This window comes from Emydura macquarii, unplaced genomic scaffold (genome assembly GCF_026122565.2).
Source record: "Emydura macquarii macquarii isolate MOO-44397 ecotype Brisbane River unplaced genomic scaffold, CSIRO-AGI_Emac_v2 contig_1483, whole genome shotgun sequence".
Classification (NCBI taxonomy): Eukaryota; Metazoa; Chordata; order Testudines; family Chelidae; genus Emydura; species Emydura macquarii.
The window spans coordinates 23,409,245-23,429,874 of NW_027131620.1; the positions used below are offsets into that span (position 1 = coordinate 23,409,245).

Genomic DNA, 20,630 nt, shown 5'->3' on the forward strand with positions numbered 1-20,630 from the left:
TAATTTGCAATTTACACAAAAACAAATGAGATCTGGCTCCTATAATTCAGTGGGGGTGTAAGCTGGGCAGGATTTGGCTTAGAGTACATCCACTATTTTCCACATGAGCCCCTTGCAGTTTATTTATAGCTACTGCATACAGGTATAGAACATCTTCAAACGTACCCATGTATATGTACACTTACTATATATACACATATAGTACTCCTATATACAGTACTGCATACATATGTATGGTAACTATAAAGACACAGGGGCTGAAGAATAAATGGTTACTTCCTTGGTAGTTAAGAAACGATTTTCCATCCCTCAGAGTCGTAATCTTTCCCTCTATGCTGAGCTTTATGGCTCTGAAATCACTGTGCTATAAAGCAACTTTCCCTGCACCCACAGCTTCCTTCCCAGTCTGCCTTGCTGGAATTTCATTTCCTTTTCGTTCAGGGGGACAAAGATTTAGAACAGACAGCAGAATTTAATGGCATCCGCCCCATAAGTATATGCAACAGTTTATAAGCCCAGGGCAGACAATCTAATGCCATCATAGATCATATTCTCAATTAATTGCCTTGTGGGTACAGGCACAGTATGCACAGTGAAATGCATGGTTTTAATGGTCTCATTGCTGATTTTAGATACTAACTATTGGGCTCTGAACTCAGAAATGTCTCAGCAGAAGCTATTTTCAGAGAGGGGCATCCAACCCGTCCACATCTACCGAGAGTGGGTGGTTCTTTTCTTTCCAGGATCTATAGCACTGATGTATGATCTTGGATTGACAGGCCTGGAGCCTGAAGTCTTCTATCCAGAGATAGCAAGGGAAGTGGCAGCATGAACTTTTCCCAAAGTAATGTGATTCAGCATTGACTCGGAGGTACCATCTCTGGACCTGCCTGTCCTGTGTCTCTGCTCCGACTCAGGAGTGGATGAAGATAGCGTCCTTGGGAGCTTGAGATAACAATGAAAAACTGTCTATCTTTGGACAGGGGGGTCTAAGAGGGGACAATCAAGGAGCCCATCTAGCAGTGCTAGAAAGAAAGTGAATTGAGAGGAAGATGTTGTCCAGGACTAGGAGCAGGGAGGAAGACTCCATTTGGAGGAGGCTGGGGAAGGAAGAGTTAGTTGTCCAGAGGCTGTGAGGAGAGCATCTGCAGGAGACTGATCAATTTTTTGGGATGCAGGCAGAGATCCTGAAGTTTTGGTTGGCTTGGGTCTCATTTAGGGACACGGTACCAGAAGGGAGGAGTCTCCCATTTCTGGATGCAATTCGTGCACTATTCAGGGGTGAATATGAGCGCATGTGCCTGCACCTACTGCACCTGACTGTGGACACAAATAGAGTAATTAGAGATGCAAGCGCTCAGATTTGAACCTGCGCTCAAAACTTGCTGTTCTGGAAGCTTGGCCCACAACATCCACTTTAGAGACATGTCACTATTTCCCTGGGGAGGGGAGCAACAAAGACGGCTGGAGGTAACAATAATGAAAGAGCTGCAACCCTGACCACACTTGCCATTTAACCTCACTAGCCAGAACACGTAGCCAGCAATATTCATGTAATTTAAATACACAGGATCAATGGCAAAACAATCTCCCATTGATTTGAATGGGGCCAGGATTTCAGCCCAGAGTAACCAGTATCTCCAAACACCAGGAGAGAAATACCTCATTGGGGTCTTTCCCCATCAGGGACGTGGCTGTCTTTCTGGGTGATCAGCTGGCTAAAAGTTTGTTGCCTGGGTGACTGGGGAAGCCGTCTGTTTCCCTCTGAGCTGCCTGTTAGCAAACCAGCTCTGATCATTCCCACTGTTCCATTTCCCTCTTAATTTTTTCCTATTAATTATTTCAGGGAGTTTCTTAGTGTCCTAAATCAGGGGCTGTAGGCTTAGAAGAAATCCATTGCCCACCACGGTTTCATGTAATTAAAAATAATAAATAAACGCCTGCCCTATTTTAACAGCCACCAAGTAATAAAACTCAAATCCCCAAAACAGCATTATTGTGGCGTCCTTTCTCCCAACAATTACAGAGCAGTGGGATGCCTGCCAGGGAAACATCAATAAAATGCAGCTATAGGAGGAAACAGAAGCCAATTTACACTGGGTGAAATTCTTACTAGTGCAGAGAGGCAACACAAGGCCCAGACAGCACTTAAATCCCACATATTGCATTTAGTTCACCATAACCAAAGAGTTATGTTTTCTTGCTTGTTTTTCCATTTCTCCTTTTCTTTATCTTCTCTTTTTTCTCTGTTTCCCTGCTCCATCTTCTCCCTCTATCTCCTTTTCCTTTCTCTCTCTAGGTCTTGCTTTTTCCGTTTCATATCTCTCTTGTTTTCCCCTCCTCACCTTATTTTTTCCCATGGGAAAACCTCCCCACTATTCTCTCCTGGTTTCCATTTTTAAAAAAAAATCCCACCACCATCATCATCATTGCGTCTCTTTCTCTTGTTATCTGCAAGTGTTGCCAACACCAAGCAGTCAAAAATCATGAGTCAAATCCTAGAAAATCATGACACTGGCATAAAAACAATGAGATATTATAAAAACAACACTTTTTGGGGGTTTTTTTATGAGCCTTCTGGTTTTTGAGCCTTCCTGTGGGTCACATTTTCAAATTTTTTCTCTGCAACCAGAAACTTACTGTATTTTCCAATGAAAGCTAAGTATATCCTATATTCACATGACTCCAGGGCAGGGGTTTAAGAAAACCACCAGTTGTGGGAGATTCATGATAGAATCTGGAGAGCTGGCAACACTGTATTCCAACTCATTCCAATTCACCCTGTGCCCCTTCACATGCCTCAGGCTCCACCCGCATGTCCCATGGTGCCTCCCATTGTCCTGTGTTCTAGCCTTTTTCCATAGCTCCGTGTTCCCTCCTTGTTCTTTCTCCTGGTGTTTTTCCTCCCTTCCTCCAACTCTTCCATTTTGCCCTCTCATTCCCCACGCTGTCCTGGTTTCCGGTGTGCTAGGGTCCCCGGCACTGTTTGCCCAGCCCCCTCACTCTCTTCTGTTTCCCCACTGTATCTCCTTCCCTCCTCCTCCCCCATCATTATTTCTTTCATCCTTTCTCCCAGGTCTTCCCTACCAAATTTCCCCTCCCTTGTCCCCCTACACCTGCTTCCCAAACCTAGGTTCTTCTGTCCTACAGTTCCCCACTCTGAAGTCCTCCCTGTCCCTCCATTTCCCCCACATCTCCCCTCTCCAACAAAGCCTCTTCTCCTGTCTAGCCCACCTCCAAATCTCCCCTGTCTCTTATTCTCCTTCTCACTCATCTGGAGGGAAGAACAGGAGAAGGACCCAGTGGGTGGGCGACTGGCTGACAGCTGGGTTTCCCCTGACTGCCCCCATCTCATCTGTGCTTAGCTGGCAGGGGATGGGGGCTAGGCAGGGTAACAGACTGGCCCTTAGAGACAGGGTGCTGCACTGCAGTTGCCTCCTTCCCGCCTGCACCTGTTTGGCTTGACAGAACTGAGCCTGGGATATTCTGAGTGGCTGAAGGGAGTCTGGCACCCAAATCCCATTAAATTCAGTGAAAGCTGGGCTGCTCCTAACTCCCTTGGACCAGATTGTCTATTGCTTTTTAAAACTGGCCTGCACACCCACCTGGAGAAGTGCCCCTAGACTCTTCTCCCTCCTCCCGTAGCTGTGGCTTTCAGTGGCTGCCCGCATAGTCCAGGTGCAAACGGCTGCTCTAGCAAGGAAAGGATCTGCATCCTATTACCAATCCCTCAGGCCATCCAGTACCCCCAGTGCTCTCTGAACTGAGGCTCTGGGAGTGGAATACCTCAGCGGCCTGTGCTAGACAGCGGAAATATCCTTCCTGCCTCTCTAATGTCTCCAGTTCTGCCATGCCATTAACAGGAACAAATACTCTGCCCCCCGCTCCCCCCCCCCCCGCCCACTGCAGGCTGCACAGCACTTGATGTGTCTCTGGCTGCTGGCAGGCACTGTCACAAAGACGACACCAGGTGACTGATCTGGGCAAAGAGGAAAGCCCTGGGATAATCACTCAGCAGAACAATAGCTTGTTTCCCTTTCATCTCCAGATGGGGCTTTTCAAGGTGCAGAAACAGGGCTGAAAAGTGGCCACTGAAAAGAACATTGAGATTTGCTTAAAGCAATTGTGTGGCTTAAAAGCAAGTTGTGGCGGGAGGCAAGGGAGGGAAGGTTCATTAACATGACAGCTGGGTATCAAAAGTGAGTGAAGCTTTACGGATCCATCAGTGCGGGATGGAAACCTTTGAATTTGGCAGATGTTTTCTTTTGATTTGCACCGTGTCAAAGCTGAATGGATCTTTCATTCCTTCCCTTCGGGGGCCTGGTGAAGACTCCAATAAAGCCGTTACTTCCCCCCTGTGTCATCTGGCCAAACCTAGGCTATGTCAGCCAGCATCCTCTCCCGCCACCCAGCTGTGCTCACTCAAGCCTACTGTGGTGGTTGGGCTGCTTCTGGTAAGGAGCCTGGGGCTCAGAGTAGCCCAGCTCCATTGCGTGTTGCAGAAGGAAGAACTGAATGGGCAGTGAGCAGCATTAGGGCCAGGTGCTGAGATTTACGGTGCAGATGGGAGGGGGAGCTGAGAGAGCCCAGCAAGAGGGGTGTGAAATATCAGTCCTGGGAGACACAGCTATGGTTGGGACCCCCTGCTGGAAAGCCATCACACCTATCGCACACTGGTGACATATTGAAGGCCTACCTGTACAAGGCGGAGGTTGCTCTCTTCAGCCCTTTGGGTCTGTTGGGTTTAGGTTCTCCAGCCATGTTGATATCTGCAATGAATCAACCCCCCTGGATTAATGTTATCATATAAAAATCATGTCACACACACAGAGCTGGCTCTCTGAGTACATGCAGTTGTCTTGTTTGACACACATGCAATCCCCACATTATATGGTTCAGTTACCTGCATACAGCCTAGCCTAGCAGTGAGCGGTGTATTGTGCTAACGAATCAAACAGCGTTGCGGAGCTTCTGCTGCCTCTGTTAGCATTTTGGGACTCCTGCTGGGTCTTGTCCACATATCCAAAGCAGCCGCTCTCTCTACAAGCCTCTTGTCCCTTACCTAAGGCAGCTGGCAAACAATCAGCTTCTAATCAGAGAACCCACTGCATGCACGCCAATCTAGGCACCTAAAGTCAGAGCAGCTCATGTCTTTCTAGGACTGGCTCCAAAGAGAATTTAATGCTCTCTCTATGAAGCACGGCTAATGTGTAAGCCTCTTGCCGCTGCTAGCTGATAGTTACAATTTATTTCTCTTCCTCCGAGTTTAAAATTAATACTAAATATAGGACACAAAGGAAAGGTCTTAAGTCCCCTTTGAGGTCTCCTCTGATTGGCCCATTATAAAAGCTGCACAGGGTGCAGAAGCATGTCTGCAGTCACCCCAATTGATCTCAGAGACAGGTTTCATTCCAGCGAGGGTGAGAATGAAATTTTTTGATCAGCCGAGGAAATCTCTGTCCTGAACCTCCATGCTGAATGAGTGCATTAGACGTGAGAATAGAGAGATATGGCCAATTTCATGAAATCTGCACAAAGCCTCAGCAAACTAACTCTGGGCACGGACACAAAACTGCCTAGAAACAATCCATCAGAGAGGTGACATATTGCACCGTCCTACTTTCCGAGCCTGGGAGTGAGCGATTCTCTGCTGCCTGGTAGAGCCTCCCAGAACCCCCTCAATTCTTCAAGAATTGCACTCAGTGTGCTGCCAGCCAGCCCCATCCTTTGAATCCAGGGACTGCAGCCAGATATCATGGTGATAGCGGCTGTATAAAAACCTATGCTAGACACACTAGACATGACTCCCTTGGACTTCTTAGGACTCCAGAGAGGTTGCTTTTGATCTATGTGCTCATGCTTGTGGGAGGGGCACAAAACTTGGCCGCTGTGTGGGGTAAGTGGAAGGGTGTCTGGGGGTGCTGGATGGCCCCTGGGGAGTGACACCCAATGACTATGTAGCAGTGTGTGCAATGACCTCTTTGAGTCAATTTGAGCAATTTAGTGTAGAGGTTTCTGTGTTAGCAATGAGCTTTCACTTGAAAGAAACAGCCAGATATGCTTTTACAATTTTTTCCCAAAGCATCACAGAGCACAACCTCTCTTCAACCCCCATTCACTGTTGGGGAAACCCCTCCCTGCCAGGCTCCGTCTCACCAGCTGCTGGTTACTTTTCTGACTTGTGAAATGGCGACTGACTAAGGATAAAGCGCCACCGCTTAACGTCTTCTAATGGAGACTCAATCAAAGTCCACTGGGTGGACAATTACAGCAATTAACTCCATCTGCTGTTGGGCATAGCTAGAGATAGAGGCATGGAGCCTTCATCAGGGCAAGCAACTGGTATAGGAAATGTGTAGCGTTAAACCACATGAATAAAGTGCAGTTAGCTCTCCGAGGATTGACCTTATGCTGTATCAGGGGAAACTGGAGGCCTGGCATGCAGGTGGAATTATATTCTGTGTCCCTTTCTTTTTCTAGCTCCCCACCCTTCATCTCTGCATCATTACCGTTGCCAACAACAAACTCCTATTCCTCTGTTTCCACTCATGGCTCTCTGGAGCCTTCCTCTGTCTACCCCATTGTGAAGAATGAGGAAGAGGCTATTTTCACAGCAAGACCCACCCAAAAACTCCCATTCTGATTGTCAAGCTTCTCCTTTTGAAGCCACCTTTCATCTTGGAACGGCCTCAGTTCTCATGGAAATGCCCGCATTTGCACCAAAAAGAAGGCCCCTTTTGAGTTTGTAGCAAAACAGAATCCCCATTTCCGAGTAGTTTCACTTTCCATTGTAAATACATTTAATAAAACTTTTAGGTTGGTGCCAATTCCTGTTCTTGTCTTAACAATGGCAGCAGGAAAGACCCTGCTTTCCAGGAAGAGCTATTTCACGCATAGAGTGCCTGCCTGCAGTGTTTCCTGAGAAGCCAGTGTGGTCGGAACTGGACATGGGCTGGGTCATTCAGAAACCAGTGCCCTTGGGCAACCCACTATGGACAGGGCTGGATTAAACTTTTGTGGGCCCAGCGCCACACATATTTGTGCGCCTCCCATGGGGGCAATGGGGCATGGTGCGGGGGGTGGGTGGGGAGAGTTGGTCCCCGGAGCCATGGGCCAATAGGGGGCAATGGGCCCAGCTTGAGGGCATGGTTGACAAACCAGCAGCCACCAGACACACACTGGCCCGCCCGGCCCTGCAATGCCAGTGCACCCCTTCCCCTCGGGGGCGGGCCTGTGCCGCGCCACACTGCTTCCTGCTCAGCACCCCCCAATCCCCTGTGCCCAGTGCCCCTCTGCTGATACCTCCTCACAGACCCCAATGCCCAGTGCCTCCTCACCCAGAGACCCCCCCCACAGACATCACACAACTGCACTATGCCCTGCACACTACCCCCCGCCGCCCAGTGCCCGTCATCCCCTTCACAGACCCCTGTGTCCAGCGCCCCTCACAACCCTTTCACTGCCCAGCGCCCCACCACAGCCCCACCACCACAACTGCACAGCACCCCCTACAGCCCCTCCTATGCCCAGTGCCCCAAAACCCACAAACCTCCCCCACCACCCAGCACCCCCCTGACTGCCCAGTGCCTCCCCCATGACCCACTCCCACCGACTACCCATTAGCCGCACTCACTGGCCCTGCTGGAAGGCGACTGTGTCCGCCAGGCAGAGCCTGGCTGCTGCTGGGCAGCGAGCCCCCTACAGGCAAGCAGGACCTGCTGGCTGGGAGCTGCTCACACAGCAAGGCCTGGGTGCTGGACTGCCTTGGGCAAGATCCAGACACAGCTGGGTGGATGGGCTAGACGGGTGTGTAATGGGCTCCTTCCCAGTGTGGGCCCGGCGCCATTGGCACCTGGTACTGACTGAGGCTGGAGGAGCTGATCTGATCAAATATAACAACAGGTCTGAACCTTCACCTCACACTCACACCTGGAGCCTTTTTCCAGACTTGAACTTTTTGTTATAACTGGTGCTTCAAAACCCTAAATCGAACTGGGCCAGACACTCAGCTGACGTAATTGGCAGAGCTCTACTGAAGCTGTGCCAGTTTCCACCCGCTGAGTATCTGGCTCACTGAGAGTGGCCGCTATTTCTGGCCAGTCTGCAGACAAGAAACTGTGATAGTGTTGCCAGCTCTCATGCTTTTATCATGAATCTCATGATAGTTAGTGCTTTTCCTTCAGCCCCAGCTCCTGTCATGTGATTAGGGGAGATTCTTTCACTGGAAAAAAAGTAAATGTCTAGCCTCCCCTCTCCCGCTGGCTGCAGAGAAAAGCTTGAAAGAAACAGGACCTGACTGTACCCCAAAAATTCCAAAACCAGAAGGGAAATAAACAGAACCCCTAAGAGTTTTGTCATTGTTTCTGTTTTACAATCTCATGATTTTGGGGGCTTGACTTGTGCTTTTGAACACTTGGCTTTGCCAATTCTGAAAATCCCCCTAAAATGATTGCTCTTGCTTTGCTTTCCAGACCCATCCAAGCTTGAGTATAAGTTTAGAGAACCAAAGCTCTGATTACTTTGAAGTGACGTTTCACTTTCACAGGTGAAGCAGGGTGGTCCTGCACCTTGATCCACCCCAAATCTGCCCCCACCACTAAAAAATAAAATAATACAAATCCTCTGAAGAAGCAGCACTCAGACAATCCCCCGTCACTGCTCATCCCCCTGATCATGGCTCAGTGTGATGTGGCGAGATGGGAAGGGGGCAAAGAGTCCTGTGCCAATGACAGTTGGTTGGCTGGTAACAGTCAGCTATGCACTGAGTTGTCAGTTGTTCCTTGACTGCATCTCTACTGCACCAGGCCAGCTTCTCACTGTGGATCTAGACCCCAAGGATCAAATGACCTTGTCTCAGCCTTCCCTTGGTTGCAATTTGTGCGTGTTGGACTGACAGCCCACCTTGCATTTTGTACAGGAGGAAGTGAGAGGCCACTCATTGAAGAAGAGGGCACGGGGAAGGAAAGGGGGTGGCAACCAAGGATAAGTGGTGCTGCTGGTGGTGGGCACAGCTCCTCTGTCCTCTGCCTTCCCACACCCTTTTGTCAGTTTCTTTCAGTCTATAGAGGTTTAGGACTGGGCATGGATGGCCTCTGGAGGGGGCTGAATTTCACTGGCAGTTAGTCCTCCCCAGCTGAGTCTGTGGGGACAGCTGTGCCAGATGAGGCATTCACCCAGCTGCCCTCTGCCAAGGGCAGGAGGCTTTAACCTCTGGCTGGGGATCTATGGAGCTCTGCAGCTGGCAAGCGACAGGGAGATGCTCTTAATGAACACATCTGCCAGGTGCCTTCCCTGTTTACCCCTGCTCCCTTTGTGGGCTTAGGTGGCCATCTTTGGGCCCCCTGTTGAGAAGGGGCTTAGGGGGATATTTGAGCAGCTGTGACCTCTCCTTTTTGGAAGTCCTTTCTATCCACAGGTGCCAGACAGGGACTCAGGCCTACTGTTCCTTCCTTGGGTCTACATTTCCCTTCCATGCTGCCTGCTGTGTGTGAATGTGCAGCGTTCCCCCAGTCCCCTGATGAGGAAGGGGAGTGAGCTGGAGTCTATTCTGGCTGTCACATCACCCTCAGAACTGACAGCTGAGTTCTGACTGTAGAAAGCTTGTCAGTGGGGATGAGGTGAGAGGGAGACAGTTTTCAGTTCCTTGATGGAGCTTGCAGTCCTGGCAGCTATAACAATCCTCCTTTGAGATGCAGGCTGATCTGATCTGTGTGGAAGTCGCTGAGTGAGACGAGTAACTGGAGAACCCTGGAATGTCCCAATTTGTGAGTCGCCCCTCTGCTCTGACCTCCCTGCAGGAAGCATGGCAAGGCAACTTTTGCCTATTTTTAGTAAATTCTATATAACGTTTTCTTCCGATGCCTGTCTGCCCTCCCTCCCCCAACAAGGTCTTGTCCATGCAACTGTGAGCTCTGCTGAACATCAGGATGACGTCTGGAATAGAAGAAAGTGACACCGCAGCTGTATTTCACCTCTGGCCTTCAATTCTGCTTCTGCTTTGCAGGGAAGAAACATGAAAAGCAGTTTCTGATGCAGATCAAAATCTGCCTGTTTGAACACACCCGGGATGGACTTTCACTGGCTAAATAAATACACAGCCTCTTTAAAACATGTCCAGACTTCAAGTTCTCATTTCAGATTTTTGTACTTGAATCAGAGCAATGTGGAAATGGGTTTCAAATCTCTTACATTAGGTGTGTAGTACTGCCGGTGCCCTCAGAACAACCCTGGCTTGGTGGAGACTCAGAAATGCCAAGTTCTGATTAAAAATGCTGTCTTCAGCTCCAATTCTCAGTTTGTACCTGGTGACAAAAGCTCCTCAGCATGTGGCATTTCAGAGCAACATGCAAAATAAGGAGGCAGCCGGGGACTGTTTGCTGCAGGCCACTGGTCATGGGCTTGTCAGTGTGGGAGAGAAAGAACTTTCCCTGGGAATGATCCAAGACTCTGGAATGATTTCTCTCAAGAATTATGGAGCATCACAAACTTCACCATTTTCCTCTCCAAGGGCCAGGTGCATTTATTTGACCTTGTCTTCTGTAACATAAACTCAGAGCAACAGGTATATTTATTTAAAAAAAAAAAAAACAGCTACCAAAACAAGACACCCCCCTGCACATGCTTCTCCCTCTGGGGAGAGGATGAGAGAACAAACCACATGTGACAGATGTGTGTAGTCAGGTTGCTTGATGCACTACTAGAAGGTGCTCAGATTCTATGGTGATGAGCTTTGTATAGTAACATATATAACAAAATAGAAGAATAAAGGCTTTCACATCTCTCTGTCACTGGAAGAAGCACCACCGCAGACTAGCTGCTGGCATTTCAATCAGTTGTTCAGAGAAGGTCTGCACGACATGGTGATTAAAACACAAGCGGCTGCCAGTGCCTATAATACACTAGGGTCCCATGGCCACTATGGCACCACTACAACAGGCATGTCTCCAGTGGAAGATTTGAAGGAAAAATGTATGGCACCTGCAAGAGGAAACATGGTCCAACGGGCAGGGCCTGGGACTCAGGAGAAAGAGTTTCTATTTCTGACTCTGTCACTTCTTCTCAGATGGCAAGAGAAGTGAGCAGCCTTGTTCAAATAACCAAGGCCAGACGAATAAGCCAGTAGGCAGCTTCAGAAGAGTCTTAGTGTAAATCTGAAATGCCACCAGCAAACAATCGAAGCAGGGACTGATTGACAATGTGGTTCATAGTTCGTGACTGGTGTCTAGTCACGTTAGGCATTGTCTCTCATCTTCTGGAGATGACAGCACCTGCCATGTTATGTTCTGAATTAGTTCAGTATGGGCCATTGCCTCTGGCGTAGCTTGAAGTCTGGAAGTTATTTTGAGGGTTCAGCAATTAGATGTTGGTTTGGGACATTCCATTGAGCTTTAGGATTGAACGAGGACTCTTTAAGAGTGTTGGCCTCATCCCAGAAAGGCTTGTGGGATTTCAGATGTGTCTTTGGAAAGTTCTGGTGGTGCTCATAAATTGGTAAATTCAGATTGGCCATGGTTCAGTTGTACTCACAGGCTGTGTGCGTGTGTATCTCTGGATTTTGGGTGGGGAGGATATGTGCCAGAATGGGCAGTCATTGGATGGGAGTTGATTTTAATGTTCCAGTTCTAATACTCATCGCAGCATTGAGTTGCTTGTCCAGAAATGTGGTATGTGAGCTGCTGGCTCAGACTGGTGTGCAATATTTAGCGGCCAGGTCTACCAGTCTAGAGTCGCTGTTTGAAGTGTGTGTGCATTGGCACCTCATGTTGTGCTTATGAGTTTTTGGATGAGTTTAGTCCTTGCTTTTACTTTTTCCATGTCTTTTCCAGATGAGCTTTACGAGTCAGACTTTCTATCCAACGTTATACTCAAGTACTTTGGACAGGGCTCATTTCAAACTGTTGACTGAGAAAGGAGACATTACGTGGTTCCTTGGTGGCTTTGTTGTTTAGGTGAAAGGCTATTACCAAGGTTTTGGAGGTGTTGGGATGGAACTTCCAGTACTGAGCTTGGTGAAGAGGATGTTGCTGATGGTGCTAAGGTCTTTGCCATGTGTCACAACAGCAATGTCGTCAGCACAGAAGAACTTATGAAAAGTTTCGTCAGGTAAATCAACAAGGCAGATGTTGAACAGTGAAATAGCCAGCACAGATTCCTGAAATAGACCAACACTGAGGTTCATGCTTTGCTGATCTGCCTATTCAACAGGTCATGGGATATATGGTTGCTCAACATGGTGACCAGGAGTCACTTAGTGCTATGGCATTTGATAACCTTGAGTGAGAGCCCATATCTCCATACCATGTTGTACACACCGAAGAAATTTATCAGTGCTGTTCCAGTTTTTAGATTCCATTAGAAGCCAGCCTCAATGTGACTAGTAATGGTGAGAACCTAGTCGCAGAAACTTCATCCCAGTCTGAAACCAGGATGTCCTCAAAGGTAGGAGTGAGAAGGCCAGTAAAACCCTATCCATTAATTGGTGAGCTGTGGAGAGGAGTGATATTGGGCAGTGGCCGGCAGCATCAATTGGTGGTTTCCCATTATTTTTGGAAGTCAGTGACTATCACCTCACTCCAGAATTTTGGAATCTTCTCTGTCCAATGTATGGCACTGAATACGTCTGCCAACCATGCTCTTCTCTTTGCCCCCAAATTCTTGAGGAATTCGGGATAGATGCCATCCTTACCAGAAGTTTTTTCCACTTTTAGTGACCATGAGGGCCTTGATTATTTCTTCTCTAGTGTATGGGGATGATAGTGATGAAGTGCTGGGGCTTTGTCAGACATTTAGAAAGCACTCTCTCCGACCCTTCTGTCTAGTCAGTTTGTCAGTTTTGGTCTTTGAATTATGGCGAAGGTGTCAGGCGATGGCATTAGCTGTCATTTTCGATTGATGGCGTTTTGCTGGGTCAGCAGCTCCAAGCTTACGGAGGAGTGCCCAGGCTTTGCAATTGGAATGAGTGAAGTCAAGACCCTCCACTGTCTCGTTCCATCTTTTCAGGCGCGCAGAGTTCAATGATTCTATTAGTGCTTTTGCTGTGTCTGGATCACTGCTCTTCTCATACCCTTTAAAGAGGGCTTCTGTCTCTGGCTGCCAGCAAAGAGTATATACCCTTCCATCGCCATGAGGAATGTGTTTCATGGCAGCTTTCAGAGAAGGTGAACAAGGTCATCGTTTTCTGGAATAAGCTTAAGACACTGTATCCTATCTTCACCTTCTGTAGCACATGCAATACACTTTGCTTTGAGGAAATTCCAGCATAGTTTCAGCATTGATTCAATCAGCAGAACTCCAAAGCTGACATGCAAAATAGTGGAGTGGTGTTGGCTGAAAGGAAAGTTTACAAGCACCGTTTGTAAAGCTTCCAGGGGGACACCAGTATTGCCTTTCATCAGAAAACAGAGGGCTGGGTAGTGTTTAGTTCCATATGGCCAAGTTAAAAGTACCTGGTTGCTTAGACCAGTGGTTCTCAACCAGGGGTACGCATAAATGAAACTAAACTAAAATTTCATACAGACAATGACTTGTTTCTACTGCTCTATATACTACATATTGAAATGTAAGTACAATATTTACATTCCAAGTGATTTATTTTATAATTATACGGTAAAAATGAGAAAGTAAGCAATTTTTTAGTAATCATGTGCTGTGATACTTTTGTATTCTTGTGTCTGATTTTGTAAGCAAGCTGTTTTTAAGTGAGATGAAACTTGGGGGTATACAAGACAAATCAGACTCCTGAAAGGGATCCAATCATCTGGAAAGGTGGAAAATCACTGGTTTAGGGTAGTAAAGGAGATGGACATTCTGAGTTGCTAACCAGCGGCATCATTTCTGCTATAGCCCCATTGTGAGTGGTGGCTATTAAAGTCACTATGGTACACAGTTGGGTGTGGAAAAGATGGTAATGCAGGCTCCTGCTATTGTAGATTAGGAGGTTTGTTGGTGTTTGTTATGGTCAGTTGGCCAATTCTTATTGCAGCAATAGAGTTTCCCATGGTCTTGGATTTCTCCAAGTCTGTGATGTCTTTAAGACTATGCCTGATGGGTGTGGCAAGGCTGTACTTTGTGTTGTTCATAGTGGCAATGAGTTCATAGCCATAAATCTAGTATCTTGCAGCTTGCTCAGAGTGTGCAGCATGAGTTTCTTGTAGAGCAGCAACATTAATGTTATTCACCTTAAGAACTCTTCAAAAATAGCCATGCTTAGTAGGTGACAGACCTGCCACATTATGTGGGTCTACACATAGCGCTGATCCTGCAGTTCTTCAATGCTGCTCCAGACAAGGACTCCTAATACATTTCACAGGACAAGACGACAGCCTTGATGTGGTGCTCTGTTACATGTCACTGGCTAACATAACACATTTCGCTGACCTCCTGCTATGATTAGCTTTGTCACTGATCTCCTGTATTACTTTGGGTGAGTCACTTTACTTATCTACATCTCTGTTTCCCATCCCACCCTTTGTTGGTTTAGTTTCCAAATTGTTCAGGACAATGAACGTCTCTGACTCAGTGTATATACAGTGCTCTGCACAACGGAGCCTTGAGCTTACTTAGGGCTGCTAGGTGTGACCAGAATATAAATAATATTAATAACAAGGCCTTTTGCTCCTATGACTTTTACTCTCTATTGCCTACCCACTGTGATAAATAAAATAAATACAGATAAAAACTAAATGACACACACGCGGATGGACAACATCTATTTTTCTCCAGGCAAACTCCCTGACAGACCTAGAATGAATTGCATATGCTGTGCAGAAGTTATTTAAAATCAGCTACAATTGAAAAAGGTATTTGTGATTGATCTGCAAGCAACGCAGGCCTTTTGCACATGCAAGGCAAGTGCCTGCTACGGACATCAAAGACTCTCAGAAAATCCTGGCGTCATCCCTCTCCTGTCCAGCAGGGGAATCATACAAATGGCTCCTTCCACACTTTCCTGCCTCTGCAGAGGCTGTGAGGGGGAGGCCTTAGGAGCAAGGGAGACATGTGATAGTTCATGGGCCTGTGCTTTTGGGCCTCCCCTCTAATGGCTTCTATAGCTGCAGCTCATGACATGAGTTTGTGCCTTGACTACAAGGACTAGAGAGAGGACATGAGGACTCCTTACCCAGTGTCTGCCCGGCCAGTACTCGTCCGTTCTCCCCCAGGACGGCAGCCCGTGCGTGCCTCTCATTTGAGTACTGTACGAATGCATAGCCCTTGTGAACGGAGCAGCCCACCACTCTGCCATACTTGGAGAAAATGGTCTCCACATCTGATTTCTTGACCACGGCTGTGTTGAGGTTCCCAATGAAGACTCTGGAGTTGATGGACTTGGGGTCGTTCTTGTTTGTGATGTTACTCGTCTGCACCTTCAATGACATCTTGAACACCTGAGTAAACAAGTCAGGAGGGTCAGGAAGGGTGTGCCATGTGAGAGGGAAGAGCATGAATGTAATAAAAATGGAGGCAGAGAGAAAGAGAGAGATTTGGGATTACAACCCTTCGTCAAGCTGCAAACCAACAAATAACCCCATCACTTCAGGCAGCAGTTTGGGGGACTGCAGGTGCCCCCAGACCTGTGGCTGGAATTGCAGCTGCAAACAGAAGAGGCTATGCTGCAGCCCTCCACCCCAGCATTGCATTTGAGGGGGCTGCATGTCACAACCTCACCTGCTTGGCCCTACCCATGTAAACCTTGATTACTCCAGCTCCCTATGGGTGGAGTAGATTTTCCCGATAGATAGATTTCATAGATTTAGAAACTTCAGCCTTCTATTTACAGTGAATATTTAGCTGAGCTGCTGTAGAACTATACTATTCACCAGGATGCTTTTGTCTGTCACTTTGATTGTACCTGAGCATACATAGTAGTACCGTAAGCTATTTTCAATATGCAGTGTGGTACTGGCCTTGGAACACCATGTCAGATTCACATTTCCCACTATCTCTCACAGCTTATACATTATTCACTCCCCAGATCAATCTGAATTGCTTTGTACTTGGCATTAGAAAGCTAAACAGAGCAGAGAGCCAGGCTTTAACTTTCATTTTCTTTTCTACAACAGAAAGACAACATAACAAATGCCAGCTCAGCTCTGAGTTGGTGTCACTAAAGCCAGTACCAGGGTTTTGCTAATTTTTCCTCCTCAGCAGGACAAACTTCTGCCTTCCCTGGTGGACCCTGCTCCAGGCTGGAGCAGAGAGATGTGGTGAAGCCAATCCCACATCTTCTGTGCCTCCTGTGTTTACATGAGCCTGAAGTAGAATATGAGAAAGCACTGAATACCCTCAGCTCTTCCTGGAGTTGATCCAGTTTTGGTTGCTCAACGCTTCTCAGGATCAGGAACTAATAATCAGTTACCCAGGCCCATGCCAGAAATATTTCAATTTGCTCCTGAGTGAGATGGCTTCGTGCATAAGTAAGTTCCTGCAAGGCTCCTTTCCTAGACTCAAGGTTTATACCAGTTATCAGAGCTATAATTTGGACATTTTAAATTAAATGTATTCACCATCTGACTCACTTTCTTTCACCTATAAAGACTGTACAGAGATATCAGAAGGTTCCTATGGCCTCTAGTAACCACGAGAACAGGGTCTGTGATGTTGTGAATACACGCCCGATGGGTGAGTGTTCCGATTTCGTTTTCCTGCACTGTCATTTGTATATTTGATTAAATTATTTTAAATAAAAAAATCAATCATTAGAAATAATGAAAGATCCCATTTCCAGAGAAAATCTTTGATTCTGTTCCCCTTCACTCAGAGTCTGATTTCAGGTCACTTAAAGAAAATTCATTGCAGCTTTCCCTCAACAAACTGGAAATGAAACTCCAAGGACCAGTTTCTGAGGGCTCTCAGATGGCTGCTCTGGGGAGAAGGTGGCTGTGACTTCACCCACTCATGTACCTATTATTTAGGTCCCTGCACATGGATTTTGGAGGCAAACTTTAGGCTCTCCATTCTCCTTTGGCATAATTCTTTTCTGTCACGAGATCTGAGTCCTCGTGCAGTGAACAGAGTGAAGTTATGTGCTCCATTCTGGTTGGCATCCTGTTGTTTGAATAATGCACAGCTCTTTCTCAGGCAGTCCATAGCATCACTGGATCAGCTCACCAGTGCAAGTTATGAGACATGACCACACATGCACTTTGTGCTGAAATCCCCTTGGATTCTCCTAATTGACTTAGCTACCAAAGACACCTGTAATGTCTTGTCCTTTTCAGTCACACAGAAAATCCAATCCAGGTTCTTCACAGCATTTAAATGCCGCTGAAGGCACGAGTAGGGCTAGATTGTGTCATCTAGGCACAGCCCTGAACTGGGGGTGGTGACCCGCTAGGAGGATGAAACCTGCTCTCCATGGCATTCCCAGCCTGCTCTGTGGCTGATGTGAAGGGGAAGGGAACAGGACCGTGGCTCCACCTCCTTCCCCATCCTGTGTGGAGTGGTGTGAGTCTGCATGCCCCCAAGCAGAGAGACTATGGCTGTGACAAGCCCTTGTGTGATGCATGCAATGGAGCAGAGACGCCTCCTTCCACAAGGGTCAGGCTGAACGGGACCCACAGGAGTCAGACCCCTTTTGGAGCACAGGGTATTAAGTGTCCATTAGTAAGTTCAGTTGCTTCTCACAGCACTAGGGTTAGTCTTTTTTTCTTCCTCAATCCTGTGAATGTAGAACTATCTCTGAGTCCTGATTCAGAGCCAGGTGAAATATAAGAGTCAGCTGATAATCATGTTGTGCATATGTTATTTGTGTAAATCACACACCAGCATTACACCAAGAATTCTCCACAGTTTGATATTTCCTTCACTGCTTGTTCACATTCTTGTAAGGAGCTCAGATACCAAAATGATGATCATGGTATAAATACAAAAAGAGATACATACACAGAAAGCATGGTGTATATGAGAATAGATAGACAGACAGACGGCAATGTGTATATGGGGATAGATAGATTAGATTAGATTTTTACATTTATCCATAATTTTTGCATCATAAATAGAAAAAAATCCCAGCAGATTATAAGCAGCTGTATTATTGGTGGAGAAAAATATAGAAACTGAACATATTTGTCACACTCTTGTAATAAATCTCAGTGGCCTGGGTGACAGGGCAGTCTGGCTTGGAAGCCAAAGCCACTGGTTTTAGTAAGTAATTTATGCATTCAAAGGACTGTAGAATTTAGACTATAATGAGGTTAGCAGTTTATTTTGGTTTCCCATCCCGTCAGCCCTGGATTTGAACTTTGATTTGATTTGGATTTCACTGAACACAAACTGAAACCCAGTCAAAAATGCCTGGTGTCAGCTGACTGCATGACAAGTTTTGCATGGTTATGAAATCACAGCTGAGCCCCTTTTTCCTATGGCCTTGATTCAGCAGGCTGCTTAAGCATGTGAGCAGGGAAAGTTAGGCATGTACTTAGCTTCATGCTGAATCAAGATAGATAACCTGGGCCTGGGTTTGCCTGGAAGGTTGCAAACCTTATGAAGCTTTGGCTGAGTTTGTAATGAGACCTGGGGTGTTTGACTTGGTTTGGGGGTTTGTAATACATATTAGAATTTTCTTAAGGCTGGAAAAACAAATTCCCGTAATGAGCCCCGTTAGCAAACTACCTCACACATGCGCCATGGGCTGGGGCTACATGATTGGTTTTAATGCTCTTTTTGATTATGGGTGAACATTTAATTGATTCATCTGTTGCTTTCACAGCACATCTGCATTGGGTGCCATGTTCTCATTACAATCTCTGTCTCAGCTACTGCTGAATTTCAACATCAGATATGTTTTCATTCCGTCTTGTCATCCTTATTCGTATGACAACCTGAAATACAGGAGTGCAAGGAGCCAAACCATTTCTCACTCCGGGAGCTCCTGTTTTCATCAGGCTCTGGTCTGATTGATTGCAAACCCCTTCTGGTCACTTGTAAAAAGCCCCAGTGAATTTGCTGGCCTCCACGCAGTTCCTGGTGAGTTATAGTTCACACCACAAAACAACAGCTTTCACCTTGCAGGTCCAAGCAAATAGCAATCTCAGCTACATAACAACATCCAGCATGGAATAAAAACAATATATTAATGTCGCTTCACTGGATAATGGGTTTTGGTCACCAAGAGTGAAATTCACCCCTCTGCAAATGTAACCCAGGCCTGCTTGGTTGGATGCTCTGTCCCCCTCTAGTGGCACGTACCTCAGCTAGAGATTGATGAGCCTGCTACAGCCTTAACTTAGGGCCACATGGCTTTTAGCTGATGCAGCAGAGGTTCAGACATTACATTTCAGGCGTGCCAGGTTGGATCCTACCCGCCGATGACCGGGGCTTGTTGGTGTTACACAAACAGTAGCATGAGCCCTGTCTCCCCTAAGCTCTAGTTTGGGGAGCTAAGTGGTGAATAGGCCTCGTGTAGACGCTCTTGAATTTCATCCTAATGGAACAGTTGTCGTTGCGCTTCCCTGTCATTATGCTACCTGTCTTGAACACAAGTGGGGGTTTGTGGAAAGCAGTTATCATATTCTACTGCTGCTCAGCGGCCCACCGGGAATGAGTTGATGACTAAAGTCTGTTCCCCAATGGGTAGGTGTTAATATCAGTGATCACTATTTGCCCTACAGTGCCAGTCTCTGCAGAGAGACCAAGGGTTTGATGTACCAGGGACCCTGAAATCCTCCACAGCTGGACTCAGGCACGTTGGCAGGATGGAGTTGGGATGTCACTCCACCTGCTTCTGCTGCACCTGCCCTAAGGGCTTCAATCTCCAGCTATGTCAATTTTACGCCCTGTGAAGTTTTGCCAACACTAAATTATTTAGAAAAAAATGCTCTTAAAAAAAGGAAAGACAATTCCCAACAAGCACAGAGCAAGGAGATGCTCTGTACATCATCATGCTCAGTGTTATACAGTGGTGATCGTGTCTCCTCTAGTTGAAAGGTTCAGAGTCAGCCCCTGCCTGTGACGGAAAGGACTCTGCCTCAGCCATGGGAGAATTGAGGCTGGATATTCTGTACTTATCAGGATTCTCTAGTACTTAGGGTTTTACTGAGCTGCTCTTGAGGAGAATCTAGTTCAGTATTTTTATTCATAAATCAAAGCTTTAAAAATAATATAGAAAAGCTTTTACCAGTTGGTACTTAACGACAGTTCCAGGGCCACATCTGTAAAGTGATCTCAACCCAGCTCCTGCATTAATGGTTGTCTCTTTAATGCACAGTGAACACCTTTTAAAAATGTTTATATTGCTCAAAATAAATACAAATCAGCATTTGCACCCATGGTTTTGCACTTGCAATCTGTCAGGGGCTCAGTTTTGTGGATACAGATGATGACATTTAGGAGTCAAACGCCCTGTTCTGCAGCCTCAGGCAATCTGATGTCTCTCTAGTCTTGCTTTTACATTTCAGCTGTAGAGTTTGTGAATTCAGCCTTGTGAATGCCTAGCGCTGCAACTAGCTGAGTTTCCGATGAACAGGAGATGTCACTGTTACTTTGGGAACAGACAGGCTTTCAGCCACTCAGTGACGTGGCTATTAACTAACTCCAATCCATTTTCCATAACCCTAAGCCATGCTGCTCCGATTTCCTTGCCTGTGGTATTCCAGAGACATCAGCTGAGAAAAGGACTCATCTCTCAAAACAAA

The 20,630-nt window shown here is 46.7% G+C and overlaps 1 protein-coding gene across 4 annotated transcripts in view; it reads right to left on the reverse strand.

Moving 5' to 3' along the window:
- RALY (RALY heterogeneous nuclear ribonucleoprotein) overlaps positions 1-20,630 on the reverse strand; it is a 155,706-nt gene that overhangs the window by 20,765 nt on the left and 114,311 nt on the right. For all 4 annotated transcript variants that reach the window (XR_010921035.1, XM_067554476.1, XM_067554475.1 and 1 more), the window contains 2 exons: positions 15,119-15,383; positions 4,697-4,769 (listed from right to left, as the gene is read on the reverse strand). Coding sequence is in view for 3 of the 4 variants with exons in the window: in XM_067554476.1 (XP_067410577.1) it covers positions 4,697-4,769; positions 15,119-15,383 (338 nt within the window). In the remaining variant the exon portion in view is untranslated. The remainder of the gene's footprint in view (positions 1-4,696; positions 4,770-15,118; positions 15,384-20,630) is intronic.